The 21,615-nt window shown below is 40.7% G+C and overlaps 1 protein-coding gene across 3 annotated transcripts; it reads left to right on the top strand.

Annotated features, from left to right (window-relative positions):
• Positions 1–4,891: 4,891 nt before the first annotated feature.
• mafk (v-maf avian musculoaponeurotic fibrosarcoma oncogene homolog K) lies at positions 4,892–14,623 on the top strand. Of its 3 annotated transcripts, none has more exons than XM_021624934.3 (3): positions 4,892–5,032; positions 13,545–13,623; positions 13,711–14,623. In XM_021624934.3, exons 2-3 carry the CDS (start codon positions 13,579–13,581, stop codon positions 14,146–14,148), a joined length of 483 nt encoding a protein of 160 aa, XP_021480609.1. In that variant the 5' UTR covers positions 4,892–5,032; positions 13,545–13,578; the 3' UTR covers positions 14,149–14,623. The 3 variants fall into 3 exon arrangements, with proteins under 3 accessions (XP_021480609.1, XP_090049439.1, XP_036794192.1); XM_090193313.1 differs by having other exon boundaries at positions 5,007–5,133; XM_036938297.2 differs by lacking the exon at positions 4,892–5,032 and adding an exon at positions 5,605–5,835.
• Positions 14,624–21,615: the final 6,992 nt, after the last annotated feature.

Here is a 21,615-nt window from a genome sequence, read left to right as displayed (position 1 = left end):
TGCTTAGTCATGTTCCAAATATAAATCTTGTGTCACATGGGAGGTCCACAAACCTGAAAAAACAGTTTGTGAGTAGTCTGTTTCTTCAGAAACAACTCATGGGTAACTATGAGTCAATGTTTTTAAGGAGAAATCCACCCAAAACAGAATCTCCCATTTTGTTTGCACCTCAGGAAGCTAAAGTCAATGTTGAAGTCATATTGCTATGACAATTGCAAACCTTTTAATTTGTTTTACTCGGTACCCAGGGTTGAGTAGGCTACTTTCTTTGTAATATGTATAATGTAATATCTTTTTTTTTTCACCTTTATTTAACCAGGTAGGCTAGTTGAGAACAAGTTCTCATTTACAACTGCGACCTGGCCAAGATAAAGCATAGCAGTGTGAACAGACAGCAACACAGAGTTACACATGGAGTAAACAATAAACAAGTCAATAACAGAGTAGAATTTTTTTTTAAATAATAATTTAAAGAGTCTATATACCTTGTGTGCAAAAGGCATGAGGAGGTAGGCGAATAATTACAATTTAGCAGATTAACACTGGAGTGATAAATGATCAGATGGTCATGTGCAGATAGAGATACTGGTGTGCAAAAGAGCAGAAAAGTAAATAAATAAAAACAGTATGGGGATAAGGTAGGTAAATTGGGTGGGCTATTTACCGATGGATTATGTACAGCTGCAGCGATCGGTTAGCTGCTCAGATAGCAGATGTTTAAAGTTGGTGAGGGAGATAAAAGTCTCCAACTCGTTCCAGTCACAGGCAGCAGAGAACTGGAAGAAAAGGCGGCCGAATGAGATGTTGGTTTTCGGGATGATCAGTGAGATACACCTGCTGGAGCGCATGCTACGGGTGGGTGTTGCCATCGTGACCAGTGAACTGAGATAAGGCGGAGCTTTACCTAGCACGGACTTGTAGATGACCTGGAGCCAGTGGGTCTGGCGACGAATATGTAGCGAGGGCCAGCCAACTAGAGCATACAGGTCGCAGTGGTGGGTGGTATAAGGTGCTTTAGTAACAAAGCGGATGGCACTGTGATAAACTGCATCCAGTTTGCTGAATAGAGTATTAGAAGCCATTTTGTAGATGACATCGCCGAAGTCGAGGATCGGTAGGATAGTCAGTTTTACTAGGGTAAGTTTGGTGGCGTGAGTGAAGGAGGCTTTGTTGCGAAATAGAAAGCCGATTCTAGATTTGATTTTGGATTGGAGATGTTTGATATGAGTCTGGAAAGAGAGTTTACAGTCTAGCCAGACACCTAGGTACTTATAGATGTCCACATATTCTAGGTCGGAACCATCCAGGGTGGTGATGCTAGTCGGGTGTGCGGGTGCAGGCAGCGAACGGTTGAAAAGCATGCATTTGGTTTTACTAGCATTTAAGAGCAGTTGGAGGCCACGGAAGGAGTGTTGTATGGCATTGAAGATCGTTTGGAGGTTAGATAGCACAGTGTCCAAGGAAGGGCCAGAAGTATACAGAATGGTGCCGTCTGCGTAGAGGTGGATCAGGGAATCGCCCGCAGCAAGAGCAACATCATTGATATATACAGAGAAAAGAGTCGGCCCGAGAATTGAACCCTGTGGCACCCCCATAGAGACTGCCAGAGGACCGGACAACATGCCCTCCGATTTGACACACTGAACTCTGTCTGCAAAGTAGTTGGAGAACCAGGCAAGGCAGTCATTAGAAGAACCGAGGCTACTGAGTCTGCCAATAAGAATATGGTGATTGACAGAGTCGAAAGCCTTGGCCAGGTCGATGAAGACGGCTGCACAGTACTGTCTTTTATCGATGGCAGTTATGATATCGTTTAGTACCTTTAGCGTGGCTGAGGTGCACCCGTGACCGGCTCGGAAACCAGATTGCACAGTGGAGAAGGTACGTGGGATTCGAGATGGTCAGTGATCTGTTTGTGTACTTGGCTTTCTAAGACCTTAGTTAGGCAGGGCAGGATGGATATAGGTCTGTAACAGTTTGGGTCCAGGGTGTCTCCCCCTTTGAAGAGGGGGATGACCGCGGCAGCTTTCCAGTCCTTGGGGATCTCAGACGATATGAATGAGAGGTTGAACAGGCTGGCAATAGGGGATGCGACAATGGCGGCGGATAGTTTCAGAAATAAAGGGTCCAGATTGTCAAGCCCAGCTGTACGGGTCCAGGTTTTGCAGCTCTTTCAGAAGATCTGCTATCTGGATTTGGGTAAAGGAGAAGCTGGGGAGGCTTGGGCGAGTAGCTGCGGGGAGTTTGGAGCTGTTGGCCAAGGTTAGAGTAGCCAGGAGGAAGGCATGGCCAGCCGTTGAGAAATGCTTGTTGAAGTTTTCGATTATTATGGATTTATCGGTGGTGACCGTGTTACCTAGCCTCAGTGCAGTGGGCAGCTGGGAGGAGGTGCTCTTGTTCTCCATGGACTTAATTTAAAGTTATCTGTCCAAAATTGTAATCAGTAACTTAACTTTTGTATTACCCAAACTCAGTCACCAAATCTTATGACTTTCAGTTATGTTTGGATTACTTTCTCCTTAAGAGGCATTAGAAGATGATCCTTTCTGAATTTAGAAGTAATTAGCTAGTTTTTCAAAAAAAGAAAATAGCTGGTATCCTAACTGATGAGTTATTTTTTTGTAATCAGTTTACAAGTAAACAGTTACTCCCAAACCCTGCTAATAACTAGACTTAAGAAGTTAGTGAAGTCATCATTTATATGTTAATCTTTAACAGTCTGTTGGGGTACTGGAGGTTCATTTTCCAACCTTCTGTAAACAGTCGGGGGGGGCTCTTTGTTCTAGATAATTTTATCCGAGCTCGGCATCATACATCATTGGTGGGATATCGTGGGCATAAAAGCTAACACCTCCTCTGATCTTTATTGTTTCATATCCCAGTACACTACTGTGTAATATTGATTTAGTCAAAACAAAGACATGAACAGACAAGTCCTGCCTCAGGTAAAGGCTTCGACACTGCTGGAGTGGAACATCTGGGGGACACATTTTTCTAATAAATCGCCACATGATCAATAAAATAATGAATTGCAGACAGCCCAACTATACACCAAGCCAAACAATCCCATGCCACAGTGCACATTCAATTACATTTTTAATTACAAGAATGCTCAGGGGGGGATTACAGAGGCATATAAACTATTGCGAACATAACCTGATGTTAATTCTGTTGACAAGATGTGCTCTAATAAAGCAGGTTTGGGCATTGCTTTAGAATGAGAACCACCCATAACACAAACTTGAGTAATTACTCATCTCAAAAGCTTCATTTGCTTTCAACTTTATTGTACTCTGCATGAGAGATCCCAGCACATCAATGTACAATTTAGTCCATATGCCTCTCCTGAGGAAAACGCTCATGTGTTGAATCACCCCTGACAATGGTCTTCCACAGAAATACAACCATACACCAACCTCCTGGCTCTAGGCCCAGCTACAGTGGGTGAACTCTATGGGAGTTAGTCAGTTCCTTTGCTAGGAAATTAGTGGGAATCTTTTTTCTTATTGTTTACAGTGTAATGGACAGGTCCTCACTAAAGACATCCTGATTTGAACCAATGTATGAATGCATATTGTAAGGAGCAAGTTGATTATTATATGAATATCATTCAGTAATTTACAACCCTTCCATTTAAATTGGACCTTTTCCATTCTCAAGCCTATGCAGTGCAGTCTATGGTTGCATTTACACAGCCAGCCCAATTTTGATATTTTGCCACTAACTGGTCTTTTGACTAATCAGATCGGATCTTTTGCCCATAATTGGGAAAAAGACCAGAATTGGAATGCCTGTGTAAATGCAGGCAATGCGTGTTTATTGTTTCAATACTTCTATTGGTGCATCTAAATATATGTGGCAACCTTACGCAAGTGAATAAATACTGTTGAAGCCAATTAGACCACAGCCTTAAGGCATGTCAGCACTGCTTATCAACTCTGTGCTCAGTTTGAGGATGTTCAATGAGATGAGCCCTAGAGTTAGGCTGTTAATGTATATCACATACATACACATTTTAAACATGCAGTATTAACATTTGTAAATCATTTTTAGAAGAATATTTGATTTGTCTGTTTAAAAACATTAATGCAGCGTATGACCGGACTTGTTCTTGTAGACTTACAACAAGAACAACTGAGAAGCACGTTGTGGGAGTCCTTAGTTGGGGGGGTACTACTAGTTTATTTTTGGAGATGTGTCATGTTTTTTTTCTAAAGCATTTCACCTAAGAGAATGTCTGTCACCCTTCTCAGACTATATATTGTCTTGCATGAGAATGGTCTTGGGGCAGTAACGTAAGTGGTTAGTAAGAAGGCGGAATAGGCAAGCTTATAGTTGGCCTCAGAGCCTTCAACATTATGCAGCCTGTAATAAATCCATAACTCAAAATAAATGTTGGAAGGACAGGACATTGGTAAAGACAGATGGCGCTGTTTCTTATATTAACCAGTGAGGCAGTAACTTTAGGGTCAGATTACCTTAAAAAAAAGATAATTCTGTAATATAAATTATGGGAAGTATGTGGGATAGGGTTTCTCTCATACTGATTTTGTCACCAGAAGAACAAACATTGTGCAATCATGGAATTATTGAATTGGCATATAAAAAGCTAAAACATGTGCTGACATTGTCTGTGAAGTATTAACAGCATATTCATAGTTGGATAGCCATAATTAGTATAATAATGATTTAATCTACACATTATCTCGTCAATTTTCCCAAAAGTATTCGCAAACTGCATCTACCATCTATTTCTGGCTTCCCCTAGTTTCCCGCCTCGTTTACGTCAGCAGAAAGTTATTTTCATGAATGGAGGGGGCGGTCACGAGGAATTGGTGACGTGAATACTTGCGGAAGCACAGAGTGGAATGTTGATACATTGTTGTTGTTTTGTAGTTAATTTAGTACGGGGATACATTTCGGTTCGACTGCTGGACGCCTTTCAGAATCGCGACAAGTAACTTCCACCCGTATAGGACGGCAACTTCACAAGCTTTACGCTTTGCAGACGGAGAATATCCGCGTTCATAAGGTGAGAGTACGAGCGCTTTTCTGGGAGATGTTTTGACATTCCTCTCTAGAATTGCTGATGCTATCACGGTGACAGATTCGATTTTACGCATGTATCAACAAGTAAGATCAGGCTTAAACAAACATTTATTTACATGTTATCAGCGGACTTGGTACATTTTGTAGGCATATCTTAACAATTTGAAACAATTTACAAACGTTTATGGTTATTTGCAATTATTTTTCTGCAATATGGACACGTATTGGAGTAGTGTAACGCATGGAATGAACTTATTTCACTCTTGAAGTTAAAATGTAACAATTTAACAAATCGTGTTTTTACGAATTGTTTCTATTGATTTTTTTGTCCATCTATTTACCAATTGTAATATTTTGAATTGTAATATGTTTTACTTCTGCCTCTTAATAACTTGAATAAGTGTAGTATTTTCAGAGATCTTCGATTAATTACTATATCCATATCGTTGTCCACAGCATACGGTAGCCTACTTTTATATTTACGACGTAAGGAAACAACACGTGGTCTGGGTTTTAGAATTCTGAGTCAAAGGGCATGGTGTGGGTGTAACCGATGCTTCGTGGGTGTCAGTTGTTGATGTGTGCAGAGGGTCCCTGGTTCGAGCCCGGGTATGGGCGAGGGGACGGACTTTAAGTTGTACTGTTACATGGGGATAGACCACCAGGAGGATAGTAAAGGGGACAACAGTAATGGAGACAACAGTAATGGAGACGAGTTCTAAAACGTTGCCTTTGCTTCACACATGATGAATTCTACGATTAGCTTGTTTTCCTATATCAAGACCCGTAAGTGTTTGGGCTACTGTAATTTTCAGCAAGTATGGCAGTTTTTATTTTCCTCGAATGTAGTATAAACTGTAGAAGTTAGGTTTATGTTCAGTTTATTATATAGAATCTGCAATATTACAGTGCCTTAAGAAAGTATTCACACCCTTGACCACATTTTGTTGTTACAGCCTGAATGTAAAATGAATTAAATTGAGATTTCACTGCCCTACCACACACAATGCCCCATAATGTCAAAGTGGAATTATGTTTATGCTGCTACGGTACACAATATTATATTTTGTTAGACAGAATAGCAAAGACAGATCGTGCTCTTTGGTAAAAGGGGTACATTGGAATTATGTTTCTTTTTTTATATTTCTTTTTTTATAAATATGTTTACAAGTTAAGTAAAAATTAAAAGCTGAAATGTCTTGTTATGGCATGCCTAAATACACTTCAAAAGTATGTGGACATCTGCTCTTCGAACATCTCATTCCAAAATCATGGGCATTAATATGCCTGGAGGTGTGTTTTGGGTCATTGTCCTGTTGGAAAACAAGTGATAGTCCCACTAACAAATTGTTAGTGCTGTATCAGTGATTTCAGTATTTATCCTATACCCTGGTTTGACAGTAGAGAGAGGAGAGAGTGCCATAGTTGGCCCTGGTTCAGCAGAATCTCTTTTGGAAGCTGCAGTGTCACAGGCCAATATGAAATTGAATCTACGGGCCTGCTGTCAAAGCAATAATTTTTAGATGACACTCACACAAAAAAAAGCTTGTTGCTATGCTGATTTTTTTTCTCTGCCTCGGTCCCATTGCTCAGCTTTTTTAATTTTATAAAGAGAAGAAAACCTTATCAATTTCATATTTTGGTGCTGATTGCATGTCTACAGACTGGGATCATATTATTGGACATTTGAACTTTACTGTCATTGTGATTTATATGGAAAATATGAGAGGAGTCCTTTCTCATCCAAAACTTTCCACATTGTATGAGGGCCTTGAAATCTTGTCGAAGAGGCTGACTATGCCCCGAGTCACTGTTGATGAAGTCGGAATACATACACTTAGGTTGGAGTCATTACAACTCGTTTTTCAACCTCTACACAAATTTCTTGTTAACAAACTATAGTTTTGGCAAGTCAGTCTAATTAGTCTAATTTGTGCAAGTCATTTTTCCAACAATTGTTTAGAAACAGATTATTTACTTATAACTCACTGTATCACAATTCCAGTGGGTCAGAAGTTCACCTACATTAAGTTGCATTTAAACAGCTTGGAAAATTCCAGAAAATGTCATGGCTTTAGAAGCTTCAGTTAGGCTAATTGACTTCATTTGAGTCAATTTTTATTTACCTTTATTTAACTAGGCAAGTCAGTTAAGTACACATTCTTTGTTTCAATGACAACTGCCCCCTGGGGCAGAACGACAGATTTGTACCTTGTCAGCGCAGGGATTTGAACTTGCAACCTTCCGGTTACTAGTCCAACGCTCTAACCACTAGGCTACCCTGCCGTATCTGTGGATGTATTTCAAGCCTACCTTCAAACTCAGTCCCTCTTTGCATCATGGGAAAATCAAAAGAAATCAGCCAAGACCTCAGACAAAAAAAATTGTAGACCTCCACAAGTCTGGTTCATCCTTGGGAGCAATTTCCAAATGCCTGAAAGTACCATGTTAATCTGTACAAGCAATAGTACGCAAGTATAAACACCATGGGACCACGCATCCGCCATACCGCTCAGGAAGAAGACACATTCTGTCTCCTAGAGATGAACATATTTTGGTGTGACAAGTGCAAATCAATCCCAGAACAACAGCAAAGGACCTTGTGAAGATGCTGGAGGAAACAGGTACAAAAGTATCTATATCTACAGTAAAACGAGTCCTTTATCAACATAATCTGAATGGCTGCTTAGCAAGAAAGAAGCCACAGCTCCAAAACCGCCATAAAAAATCCAGACTACGCTTTGCAACTGCACATGGGGACAAAGATCGTACTTTTTGGAGAAATGTCCTCTGGGCTGAAATACAACTGTTTGGCCATAATGACCACTGTTATGTTTGGAGAAAAAAGGGGGAGGCTTGCAAGCCAAAGAACACCATCCCAACGGTGACGCACAGGAGTGGCAACATCATGTTGTGGGTGTGCTTTGCTGAAGGAGGGACTGGTGCACTTAACAAAATAGATGGCATCATGAGGGAGGAAAATTATGTGGATATATTGAAGCAGCATCTCAAGACATCAGTCAGGAAGTTAAAGCTTGGTTGCAAATGGGTCTTCCAAATGGACAATGACCCCAAGCATACTTCCAAAGTTGTGGCAAAATGGCTTAAGGACAACAAAGTCAAGGTATAGGAGTGGCTATCACAAAGCCCTGACTTCAATCCTATAGAAAATGTTTGGGCAGAACTGAAACATTGTGTGTGAGCATGGAGGCCTACAAACCTGACTCAGTTGCACCAGCTCTGTCAGGGGGAATGGGCCAAAATTCACCCAACTTATTGTAGGAAGCTTGTGGAAGGCCTGAGACGTTTGATCCAAGTTAAACAATTTTAAAGGCAATGCTACCAAATACTAATTGAGTGTATGTAAACTTCTGACCCATTGGGAATGTGATGAAAGAAATAAAAGCTGAAATAAATCACTCTACTATTATTCTGAAATTTCACTTTCTTAAAATAAAGTGGTGATTCCAACTGACCTAAGACAGGGAATCTTTATTAGTATTAAATGTCAGGAACTGGGATACACCTTAGCCAAATACATTTAAACTCAGTATGTAAACTTCTGACTTCAACTGTATATGTGGTGGTGGTGACCTCCCACACCAAGTGCATCATATCCATGCTCTGTTATGAGGTTAACACGTGGCTTGGTTACCAATGTGATGTCTGGAGGAGGAGAGAGGGCCTATCATCTTCTGCTCTCTCACTTCCCTACCCAATATTTCAGCATGATAATATGGTGTATACATACTCATAATGGTTAATGATGCTCACAGTTTTCATAGTATTGAGTGTTCAGGGGGTGGAAGAGAACCCACAGTTGTCATTGTGGGTTTTGCAGTGTGTTGTGAAATGACTGTGGTTAGTTAAAAGGTATGACTCAAAAGGAAACCAAAGTCAGATATTTTGATGTGTAAAGTTCCTTTTTAACTTAATTTCCTTACTATGTGTTCTGATAATTTATTTCTAGAGACAAAGACCGTGTCATAAGAATTACATAGACATCACAGACAACCAAAATATTTACAGTACTGTATTACATGTACAGTTTAACAGTCCCGTTACCAGGTTTACACCGAAGCATGGAGAGATATACATTGGCATCTCTCCACAAGTGCCTCTTAGGTGCCTGTGTTGTACCAACCACCAGGATCTGCACCCAGCCCATTCCCGCTTTTCTGGATGACTTCCTGGATCTCAGACCAATGCTCTCGCCCACACGGTGGTCTGGGGGCGTGGAGGGATCGTCTCGAGTAAAGTGTCTTGTTTTTGTAATTATGGTATTAGGTGGTATACAGTAAACAAGGAGAAATGTCCTGAACTTTCTCACTTTTACATCTGAGAACTTGGGTACTCAGACTGAATAAGAATATTAACAACTTACTGGAGAGCCGGGATTGAATTAATGACTCCTAAACTCCTTTGTTATTTGAAGTTGGAAAATGTAATAGTATATTTTTTTCTCATTGATTGTCATTGTTATTCAATGTGTACTATGGAATGGCTTTAGTTAGGTAATAACTGGACAGCTTTGTCTTTGTTGTGTGCATACTTGACATTCTTTTCAATCCCTATGTCCCCAGTTGGAAAGTCGCTTCGCTCAGATATCTACCTCTCCTCCCTTTTCCGCAAAAAAGTTCCGGCGGGTATGCCAGCCGTTTCCTGTACTTTTCCTTCTGCCCTGCGGAACAACGTGATTTTCCAGGAAACGTCAGTTTGGGAGGGTGTGATTCCCTGCCGCTCGTCCTAGTTCTTACCAGTAAACAGCATGACTCATGGCTCGGCTATGCTCTCCATTTCCTTTACATAACATCCCTCCAAATGTGCTGTGCTGGAGTGCAGAGCAGAGTGCACCACCACAGCATAGTCTGGAGGAAGGCTCTCTTCTCCCCAACTCCCTGAGCAAACAGAGGAGACATTCTGTACAGAGGGGAGCTCCATCAAGCTCTCTCTCCTCTCTCAGAGGAACATGGCGTATCTGTTTTCCACCAAACCCAAACTCCAAAACTAATTGAAAAGAGAAGGAAAACAAGTAGCCAAGACAAGCCAACACTTCACCTATCACTAGGACCTGAGCACTCAGCTCTTTGATGTGCTCTTTATTTTAGCAAAATGTCGCACCCCAGAGCAGTACCTGTCATAACCCAAGCACACAGACTTGAATTTGAGCTGAGGTCTGAATGACAAAAACTAAATGGAGTCACATTTCACACATTGTCTCTGGACTAATACCATAACAGGCCTGCAGTTTATTGGTTTGTTTTTCTAGCCAGGTCACAATCAGTGCTTTAAATAGGCAGTTATTCATCCATTATTAATGGTTACTGCCTGGGCTGATACCGTGGTGCTGATTTAATATGCACCTTAGTAAAACTCATTCTAGAGTATTTTAGCAAAGCTGTAGCCCTAGTTCTTGGCTCAAGCTTTGAGTAAGTCATTGATGTCAATTACACTGAATGACTAAACAACAAACTATGACAATGGTTATGTTCACTTTTTCCAACAGAGTTCAATTGGGCAGAGAACAGTGATTATTAGCAGTGGGCTGCATCCGGAGCCTACAGTAATCTTGTCAGTTGGACTTGTGTGAGTTGATACGATGAGTAATTTCCTCATGATCTGGACTACGTGAGCTGATGAAATATGTCGCTGAAATCATCAGACCTTTCCTGTGGCCTGCAAATATTTAATATTTTCCATCTGTTTAGCCACCACCTTGTGTGTAAATGCTCCCTCTCTCATCATGAAACGTAAGTGTTGTCTAACTAAGTTATTTGGTTAGGGATAGTACTACTCTGTATCCCTGTTAGTCGTCAACACTTGATTAATTCTGGCTGTTGTTAGACTTCGATATGAGACACATCTGAATTTCAGTCATTTGGAAGATTTTACAGCGATATCTTTACATCTGAATAGACTAAGCCCCCCTTCCAGAGATGGGTGCATTACACAGGACATATTCTGAATGCATTTATCCTCCCAAATGAAACTTGGGGCCTCTTTCCTTTGTGTGTGTGTGTGTGTGCGTGCTCAGTCAGGAATGTGGTTATGTTATCCACACTTAAGCCACATTCTATGGCTTTACTTTGAGGTCTTCTCCGACACGAGTAGAAGCACTCAAAAAGGTGAAAAGGGAAATAGTTTTCTGGAGGACCGTCAAATGTGCACAGTCAAAAGCGGTACTGAATTGTAAAATGTGCCTGTTGCTCGTCCTGAAAGATGATCAAAACAGGGATTTGGCCTTGGAACATTACTGCTCTTTTCCTCTCTGGAAGACGGAAAGCCGCAAAGTGGGATCTTAAGAGCTCGACCTAGTGCCATTTGCTAAAACAGAGAGGAGCACATGCAGAAGGAATTTGAAGGAAACAACGTGGCCTCTGAGCTGTAAAGCTTGAGCACCCCGTGTATGGAGAGGGAGGCCTTTTTACATCCCCATTTCATGATATTCGAGTCGCACGGAATATTACCCAGGGTCTCCCCTTGATGCAACAGTTCATAACAGGCTCTTTCAGCCAACTTGCTGGAACATTGTCTTACATTTTTGGCTGGCTGTGCAGTGTTGGATTCAAAGTTGCATACATGTGCCAAAATAAGGCAATGCTGTATGCTTTTCTCTACTCTGTTTCCTATAGTTAAGTTGAAAACCCAAGTGAATTTCAAATGAGGTTCAAAGGGGATGGCCAAAACAAGTAATCAGACGTGATGGTTCACCGAACATGTTTTCATGTGGTTCTTAAATCCACACAAAACAGAGTCATCTATTGGTTTATTTTCCAAGTTAGGATTGTGTGAGTGTGTACACTCCACATTCATGTATCCCTTCATTACAGAAACATGCGGCCAGGCATAGGCTGTACCTCCGGTGTGGTTTTACAAAAAGACAAAACAGATGGATGACTAAGAACTTATTAGTGATCTGTTCTGCTTCAGTGCCAAAGCCGGTGAACCTTCCATTATTATCCGACCAATCACTTGGCATTCTGCCCCTTTCCACTTAGGAGCTCTAAGACTTTCGATGCAAGAACAGTATTTCTATTGTAGATACAGTGCAACCACTTCAGCTCAGGTCAACCCAGCAACAGCTGTCAGAAACGGCAGAATCTATATTTATTTCCAGGGGCATGAGATGAACTTCCCTAAAGGAATAGTCATTTAAAACCTCACCCTTTGGGTTGTTGTATCTTGTTCGAGAAAGTGCACCTTAAAGCGCCGGATGGAATATTTGGCCTCTTAATGAGGTATCGCTTATCACATGTTCACCTAAATTGTTTAGCTGGCAGAATTTTGTGTCAGCAGCACAGTGAGCTAAATATATCCAACAGCGTTAAATAAGGGCATGTAGCAGCTCAGGAAAGCCAAGTGTAATAAGAGCCAGACAACCAGACACAAGTCCTAAATGAAATCGAGTACATTGTCTCACTACAAAAATACACCCATGACTGTAAGGGAAACTATTCCTCTGTCACACGATCTTCAGGAATTTCCCACATATCTACAGGACTGTAAAGTTCAGTATGACCATAAATGTCAGCTTGTGTTTGTTGGGTAGTTTTACTGTTGACATAGGCATATGTTCTGTGTTATAAAGAGGAGACTCATACGGGCCAATGTAGGCCATGTTAGGTTGAATAGTGCTGTATCTAAATGGAAGAGACTATGCATTGTTCTGAGTTTATGAGACTGTTATTGTACACACTCCCTAAATTATTGGTGGTTTATGAGACTGTTATTGTACACACTCCCTAAACTATTGGTGATCCTCACTTAGTTCTTCAAACTGACCTGCCCTTGTAATTTCTACCATGTGTATGACAGGGTTATGAATGAGACTTGTTTACCCTTTGGATGACCATGTGACTATACTCCCACACCCATTTGCATGGCGTTTCCATGGCAGCCGTTGCTTAGGGAGCAAGTCAGGGTGCTGAAATGGATCCTTGGGAGAATGTGGGCTTTTATTCACAGTCAGGCACACAGCAGTCTCAAAGGCATGTGTTTCACTGTAGTGTTCAGATAGGCCTTTTTCTAAAAAAACGACTTTGACCAAAATAGCCCATGCCCAGTTTCTAAGCAGAGGGCTCAGACAAGCTGTGTGGTGAGAGCTGACCTGTTTCTATTCTTGCGCTCTTGCTATGGTCTAGTGAACTACATTGTGAGGGCCCTCCCTACAGCAGCAAGTAAACAGGTTTGCCCAACAGTCTGTATATTCATTATCATCTTTCAGTGTTATGCTGACCTCTGCTGGCAGTCTCTGTTACTAGAGAATCTACTGAGCTGGTTCCAGAGACGTAACTAACTCAGGAATGTTGTTGTGGGATCTCATCGATAGATTTCTTGGGAAAGGGGAGTGGCTTCTTAGGATGGCTGTATCTGAACTTGGCTACACTCATAACCGACACTTTAATTTCACAACGAATACACTATATTATGTATACAAATATATTTGAATACATTTTTTTTATTCCAATCACAATTTTCCCTTCTTTGTTTTGCAGTGTTGACGTCTGTGGGATTCTGGCCAGTTTATGCATGCAGGGTATGACGACTCAGTTTAAAGCAAACAAGACTTTAAAGGTAATTTTGTATTCGTACACTATGTTTAATGTGAATGATGAGTTCAGGAAAGGGCCAGACTCTCATCAATGGCTGCCTCTCTTGCAGGTTAAGAAGGAGGTGGGTGAGAATGCCCCGGCCCTCAGTGATGATGAGCTGGTGGTCATGTCGGTGCGCGAGCTCAACACACACCTGCGCGGGCTGACCAAGGAGGACGTGGTGCGGCTGAAGCAGCGGCGGAGGACCCTGAAGAATCGCGGCTATGCCGCCAGCTGCCGCATCAAGCGGGTCACCCAGAAGGAGGAGCTGGAGAGGCAGAAGCAGGAGCTGCAGCACGAGGTAGACAAGTTGGCCCGGGAGAACGCCAGCATGAGGCTGGAGCTGGATGCCCTACGTGCCAAGTATGAGGCCCTGCAGTGCTTTGCCCGGACTGTCACCTGCGGGCCTCTCTCACCAGGCAAGGTGGCCACCACCAGCGTTATCACCATCATCAAGTCTACTAACAACCACAACTCCAGCCCAACCTCCTTCTCAGCCCCCTCCTAGTGCTGACAGGACTGGGCTCTCGTCTCCCCGTCCCGCCTGGTCCTTACCGGTTCCGACCCGATCCAGCCTGAAACCAATGTCACCCGACCCATGCTGAGAGGAAGCTCAGTAATTTGACTGAGGGAAGGGGGTGGGGTGGCCACTAGCTCTGTGTGATGATAACAACATGATGCTGCATTCATTTTCTACTCTCTTTCTCTCACATACTGTACATAATCTACATTGTCTGTGCACTGTGCCACAACCTCCCCAGCACCGGCAGGGCATTGGGCCTCTCTGACTGACGGCAGAGATTAGCTCATACTACAGTGCGAGTGGGTACTTGATATTATACCCCGTGATGGCAGCACTGGTCTGAGACAGCTCTGATGCCTGTGGTATCTTGCATTTACAGAGTATAAAGTAATATATTATTGTAATAATTACCGTATTAATACATTATGAATATTTAAAATAACACAAAACGCTGATCTAAGCCTAAAAGCCTTCTTTCTTCTGTATATGAGAGCATATACTAATGTCTCAATGAAAATTGAGGCATTGAAGCTTTTGCCTTAAACTGATCTAGGAATGATCTCTCAGTAATATTCATTTTTTTGTCACACTCATACAGTATGTTCAATAATTTAAGCTTTTATATTTCCAATTTCAAGGGCAGCTTGAAAACCGTAAAAAAAAAAACAATACAGTGGGGCAAAAAAGTATTTAGTCAGCCACCAATTTGGCAAGTTCTCCCACTTAAAAAGATGAGAGGTACATCATAAGTACACTTCAACTATGACAGACAAAATGAGAAAAAAAATCCAGAAAATCACATTGTAGGATTTTTTATGAATTTATTTGCAAATTATGGTGGAAAATAAGTATTTGGTCACCTACAAGCAAGATTTCTGGCTCTCACAGACCTGTAACTTCTTCTTTAAGAGGCTCCTCTGTCCTCCACTCGTTACCTGTATTAATGGCACATGTTTGAACTTGTTATCAGTATAAAATACACCTGTCCACAACCTCAAACAGTCACACTCCAAACTCCACTATGGCCAAGACCAAAGAGCTGTCAAAGGACACCAGAAACAAAATTGTAGACCTGCACCAGGCTGGGAAGACTGAATCTGCAATAGGTAAGCAGCTTGGTTTGAAGAAATCAACTGTGGGAGCAATTATTAGGACATGGAAGACATACAAGACCACTGATAATCTCCCTCGATCTGGGGCTCCACGCAAGATCTCACCCCGTGGGGTCAAAATGATCACAAGAACAGTGAGCAAAAATCCCAGAACAACACGGGGGGACCTGGGACCAAAGTAACAAAGCCTACCATCAGTAACACACTACGCCGCCAGGGACTCAAATCCTGCAGTGCCAGACATGTCCCCCTGCTTAAGCCAGTACATGTCCAGGCCCGTCTGAAGTTTGCTAGAGAGCATTTGGATGATCCGGAAGAAGATTGGGAGAATGTCATATGGTCAAATGAAACCAAAATAGAACTTTTTGGTAAAAACACAACTCGTCGTGTTTGGAGGACAAAGAATGCTGAGTTGCATCCAAAGAACACCATACCTACTGTGAAGCATGGGGGTGGAAACATCATGTTTTGGGGCTGTTCTTCTGCAAAGGGACCAGGACGACTGATCCGTGTAAAGGAAAGAATTAATGGGGTCATGTATCGTGAGATTTTGAGTGAAAACCTCCTTCCATCAGCAAGGGCATTGAAGATGAAATGTGTCTGGGTCTTTCAGCATGACAATGATCCCAAACACACTGCCCGGGCAACGAAGGAGTGGCTTCGTAAGAAGCATTTCAAGGTCCTGGAGTGGCCTAGCCAGTCTCCAGATCTCAACCCCATAGAAAATCTTTGGAGGGAGTTGAAAGTCTGTGTTGCCCAGCAACAGCCCCAAAACATCACTGCTCTAGAGGAGATCTGCATGGAGGAATGGGCCAAAATACCAGCAACAGTGTGTGAAAACCTTGTGAAGACTTACAGAAAACGTTTGACCTCTGTCATTGCCAACAAAGGGTATATAACAAAGTATTGAGAAACTTTTGTTATTGACCAAATACTTATTTTCCACCATCATTTGCAAATACATTCATTAAAAATCCTACAATGTGGTTTTCTAGATTTTTTTCCCTCATTTTGTCTGTCATAGTTGAAGTGTACCTATGATGAAAATGAAAGGCCTCATCTTTTTAAGTGGGAGAACTTGCACAATTGGTGGCTGACTAAATACTTTTTTTGCCCCACTGTATATATTTGATAACTGACCAAGTATGTTTAGCTGGATGAACCAGGCCCTTTTGACATTGGAAAACGTTTATCTGGTTTAGACTGTAGATTCGACGTGCAGGTATATAGCATAGCCTACATTTTAGAATACAAACATACTCATGGGTTATCCTCCTTACAGCTGAGGAACTAAATCTACAGTACAAGTGAAATACTAATTAGGCTATATCAGACAAATTTACAGATCATTGAATGGCACTTACTATGAAACTGTTAGATCACAGTGTAAAAGTACCAAAATCACTTGTTTTGCAAATGTTACAAATCATATAGCTGCAAATTTACATCTAAAATCATAGGACACCTGAAGCATCTTTTTGGGAAATACCGCATTCCACTCTGGTATTTCTTTAGCAATGGGAGATTGTATGATGCTGATCATAGTTTGTGGTCTATCCCAGAATTGCTAAAGTTGCAGCCAGTTTATAACTATTTTATGTTATTAAGACGAGCACTTACCTATGATCTTTTGCCTCTGAACTATCCTCTCCATGCAATGCCATATTTTATGGTAGGTAATCCATATTGGATGTAGTGATAATGGGAGCTGCCTTGACAAATGAAATGCAATTCAATGAATTCCTGTATATTACAGACTTAAGCTAGAGCCTTTTAGTTTCAATGCAAGAGAAGGAAAATTGAAGCTCTCAACTGCCTCCTGTCACTTTACATTAAGAACTCCGTCCTCTTAGAAATCATTCCTACTGTTGGGTCGTCTGAAAGTGCTGCTGCCGGTGTTGGTAACTCTGAAACAGTAGACATTGAACATATGCTTTTGACACAGACTCTTGGGTAAGAGGAATCCTGGCATAAAACTCAAGAGGAAAAAAAACTATAGGAATGGTGTCATGACCACATTCAATTAGCTTCAAATGTTACCCATAAAAAAGCACATGTTGAGTATACTTTTTGAAGGTTATACGTTTCAGTTCTAGATACTTATCTAGAATCTATAGTTCTTGCATTTCAGCACTTATCAAAGTTAGTCACGAGTGAAGTCTAGAGTTGGCTCTTGTCAAGGTTTTCTCTTACCCTAGTGGACATGACTTTTCCTCCTCCCCTGTTTCTTAGTTGTAAAGATCACTAAGGGGGACTTAGCTGCTGCATGGCCCTCTGCTATTTCAGGCAGGGCCATTGCTGTGCTCTTATCATTCTCATGTTGTATTTTCATTTGGTATATTTGTTACTACACCTTAATTCCCATGTTTTTATATGTGTGTATTTTTCTATAATTGTTGCTTTATTACTGGGATATTAAATACCTGGGAGTGGTGTGATCTTGTAATCGTCCTCTGACGTAAAATGATTCTTATTTATTGGCCTATCTCTGCAGGATAGTTCAATTATTATCTAATTAAATCATAAGGAATCTATTCTGCTGACTTTATAGTTGTATTTGTGTCTTTTTAAGGTCAGTTCATAATTATTACCTGCAAACTACCCTCGGCTAGTCTGCAAGTTAGGCTCTGCGTTTACACTCACGGCTGTTTTAGAGTAGGTGGATTGGGTGTATTTTGATAGGAAAGACTTACTTTGGTAGCTAATTGCCATATGCCCACATGCTATTATAAGGAAGTTATGTTTGTATCACATTGCTAAACTCCAAGACTTTTGAAGTTTGAGTTGATGCTTTTGTGACAGCTATGAAACAGATACAAGTATTGTTGTTTTGGAGACTTGCAATCCAATTGCATATCAATTTAAGACTTTTATCCATTTAGTTATTGCTTTCAATTTCATTCAATTCTGTTGTAAACAAAGCCACAATACTGTCTATATATTATTGTATGACTCATATTCAAGTGCAAAACATATACTTTTGTGTCAAAATAAACATCCAACAAGGTAGATTAATTTCTATGTATCCCAAGCTGCTGAAGATGGAGTATGGAAGCACTAGTAGTTATGCTCTTCCTGCACAGCAGGTGGCTGTGTTATCCCTCAGTACCCTCGATCTAGAAATAAAGAACTTTGCTCCTAGAGTTTGATTTAACATTGATGACGGCAAATTCATATGCACAGGGCACTGTAATGAAACTGCTAGCAACTCGAGGGCAATGTAGATAAGATGTATTTCTGCCATGGTTGATTGCATCTTCTCTGATATGAGCCATTATAATGCAACGGTAAGGAAATTGGATAGATGGTTCAGAAAGCAAGTGGGCACTTTTAAATGTTTATCTTGTACGTTTTGCTATATGTTGCCTTTTAGACTGGCGCGGTTAAATTATTGTATTTTCTTCACCTGATTTATATCTACGTTATGTTTTATGTAGGCCTACACATCTTTCCTATATTTGCTCTGTCAGTCCTACAAGCTATTTACCATAAACGCACATAGAACATACATGTTATATATCCTATGTTCAGCAGATGTACTTATAAATTAGTTTAAAAAAGTTCCATGACATATAAAGTATGCTGCTCCAAATTAGTACTTTGTACAAGTCAACATTCAAATGAGTAAACATGGTGGTGGTGGTGGGTGTAAGAATCACAGTTTTAATACAATGGATGTTATACTTTCACTCACCATCTTCCATCTTGTATCACACAATTGTATGTTAACTTTTTTTTTTTTTTTTAAGTTATCGTGTGGACTTTCACAATGAATGGGATCTCAAGTTTTAATGCACAGCCACGACACAAGATTAGATGCTAATTTGTCTAGTTTGTGGTAGTTAATGAGGCATGATGATAGTTCTATTATACCGCTTTCTAGCTGAAGGTGAGTGAAAATAAAATAATAATGAGGGAACACTGAAGAGAATCCGTACCCTTTGTGACCTTTCATTACTCTGCTACTAGTATGTATTTGATTTGAACTTCAATATTTATTTGATTGATTTTCCATAATTTGTATTTTCAACATCTAAATTATTTGATTTACATTCATTTATTTACATTTTGAGTTAATGAAATACCCTCCTGTACAAATAATACTTCTTGTTTCTGTTTCGATTGAAAACAAGGAGGTAAATTATTCCTGTAAATAGACGTGTGCTCTGTCTGTTTTTGTACTTTTAAATAAAGCTTTTTTCCTCATTAAAGAAAATGGTCTGTTTAACTCCTTGAATGATTTCAAACACTATAGGGTGATTCCTCACGAAACCAGGACAAAAAATACCATGATTTTTGGGCATGTTCACATTTGAATCCATAGAAAGGTCCTGTGTGGGAAGGATTGTTGACAAATATTTGACATTTATATCAAAGCCTAATAGAGAAATAATGAATCAATGTTGGCATATTTATAACAATTTGGCCTTACCCAGGTCTCCTTTAAAGGTGCTACAAATAGGATTTTCGTTTTTTTGAATTTTTGCATTGTCATTTCCGAAAATGTCCATAATATAAGTGGCCAATGTAGAAATCGCTGTCATATCCTGGTTACAAATATTCTACACGTTTTTCTCAATTTCAGTAAGTGTTGTAAGCGTTACCAACTGAGAGAATGTGTAAATGGACAAAAAATGATCGCCTGCTGTTGGTGATTTTCAGGATGTGCAGTGATACAAGTAAAAGGAGGGCTATGATTGGTTACATTTTCTACAGAGAAATTGGTACAGTAGGCAAAAGGTCATAACTTTAAAACTAGCAGAGATCCCACTCTGGAAAATTGATATGCCCATAAAGTACAGTATGCTCAATGATATATATAAATATTTGCATGTTTTCTATATTCATGTTTATATTTTTCAATATTAATAAATTAATGTAAGAAAAATCTAAATACTACCCATATATTCAGAGCAAGCAGTAAAGCTTCATTTGACACAAATATTTGCTTTTTGGAGTTGGTATTATTTCTCAATTACGCTTTTAGTTACAAATGTCAACAATCCTTCCCCCAAAGGTCCATTCTATACAGTAGATTAGATTTCCTTATTAATTTTTTTTTTTACTGGTTAAATGAGAAATCACCCTTTAATCTACAATGAGGTGCTGAGAGAAGGACAGTGTACTGTCTATCCATACTCCCAAGTACTTGTATGAGGTGACTACCTCAAGCTCTAAACCCTCAGAGGTAGTAATCACACCTGTGGGGAGAGGGGCATTCTTCTTGCCAAACCACATGACCTTTGTTTTGGAGGTGTTACCTAATTAAGGTAAGACAGTAATTCTGCTCATACACTGAACAAAAATATAGTGCATTCGGAAAGTATTCAAACCTCTTCCCTTTTCCACATTTTGGTACGTTACAGCCTTATTCTAAAATGGATCAAAAAAAGTAAAACATCAATCTACACACAATACACCTTAATGACAAAGCGAAAACGTTTTTTTGAAATGTTTGCAAACATATTAAAAATAAAAAACTTAAATACCTTATTTACGTGAGTATTCAGACCCTTTGCTATGAGACACGAAATTGAGCTCAGCTGCATCCTGTTTCCATTGATCGTCCTTGAGATGTTTCTACAACTTGATTGGAGTCCACCTGTGGTAAATTAAATTGATAAGGCATGATTTGGAAAGGCACACACCTGTCTATTCAAGGTCCCAAGGTTGACAGTGCATACAGCTTCGAGACAGGATTGTGTTGAGGCAAAGATCTGTGGAAGGGTACCAAAAAATGTCAACAGCATTGAAGGTCCCCAAGAACACAATGGCATCCATCATTCTCAAATGGAAGAAGCTTGGAACCACCAGGACTCTTCCTAGAACTGGCCGCCCGGCCAAACTGAGCAATCGGGGGAGAAGGACCTTAGTCCGGGAGGTGATCAAGAACCCGAGAGTTAATCTGTGGAGATGGGAGAACCTTCCAGAAGGACAACCATCTCTGCAGCACTCCACCAATCAGGCCTTTATTGTATAGTGGCCATCTGGCCACTCCTCAGTAAAAGGCACATGACAGCCCGCTTGGAGTTTGCCAAAAGGCACCTAAAGGACTCTCAGACCATGAAAAACAAGATTCTCTGGTCTGATGAAACTAAGATTGAACTCTTTGGCATGAATGTCAAGCGTCACGTCTGAAGGAAACCTGGCACCACCCCTACGGTGAAGCATGGTGGTGGCAGCTTCATGCTGTGGGGATGTTTTTCAGTGGCAGTGACTGGATACTAGAAAGGATCGAGGGAAAGATGAACGGAGCAAAGTACAGAGAGATCCTTGATGAAAACCTGCTCCCGAGCGCTCAGGACCTCAGACTGTGGCAAAGGTTTGCCTTCCATCTGGG

The sequence above is a fragment of the Oncorhynchus mykiss genome, chromosome 12 (genome assembly GCF_057628025.1).
Source record: "Oncorhynchus mykiss isolate SJ-2025 chromosome 12, ASM5762802v1, whole genome shotgun sequence".
NCBI lineage: Eukaryota > Metazoa > Chordata > Actinopteri > Salmoniformes > Salmonidae > Oncorhynchus > Oncorhynchus mykiss.
The sequence above is the reverse complement of the archived record's forward strand: the minus strand, read 5'-3'. Positions and strand labels throughout refer to the sequence as shown.

Coding starts and splice junctions, on each gene's coding strand:
- mafk (XM_021624934.3), top strand. CDS start 13,579: ATGCAGGGTATGACGACTCAGTTTAAAGCAAACAAGACTTTAAAG. Junction 13,624..13,710: donor AAGCAAACAAGACTTTAAAG/GTAATTTTGTAT, acceptor CCTCTCTTGCAG/GTTAAGAAGGAGGTGGGTGA.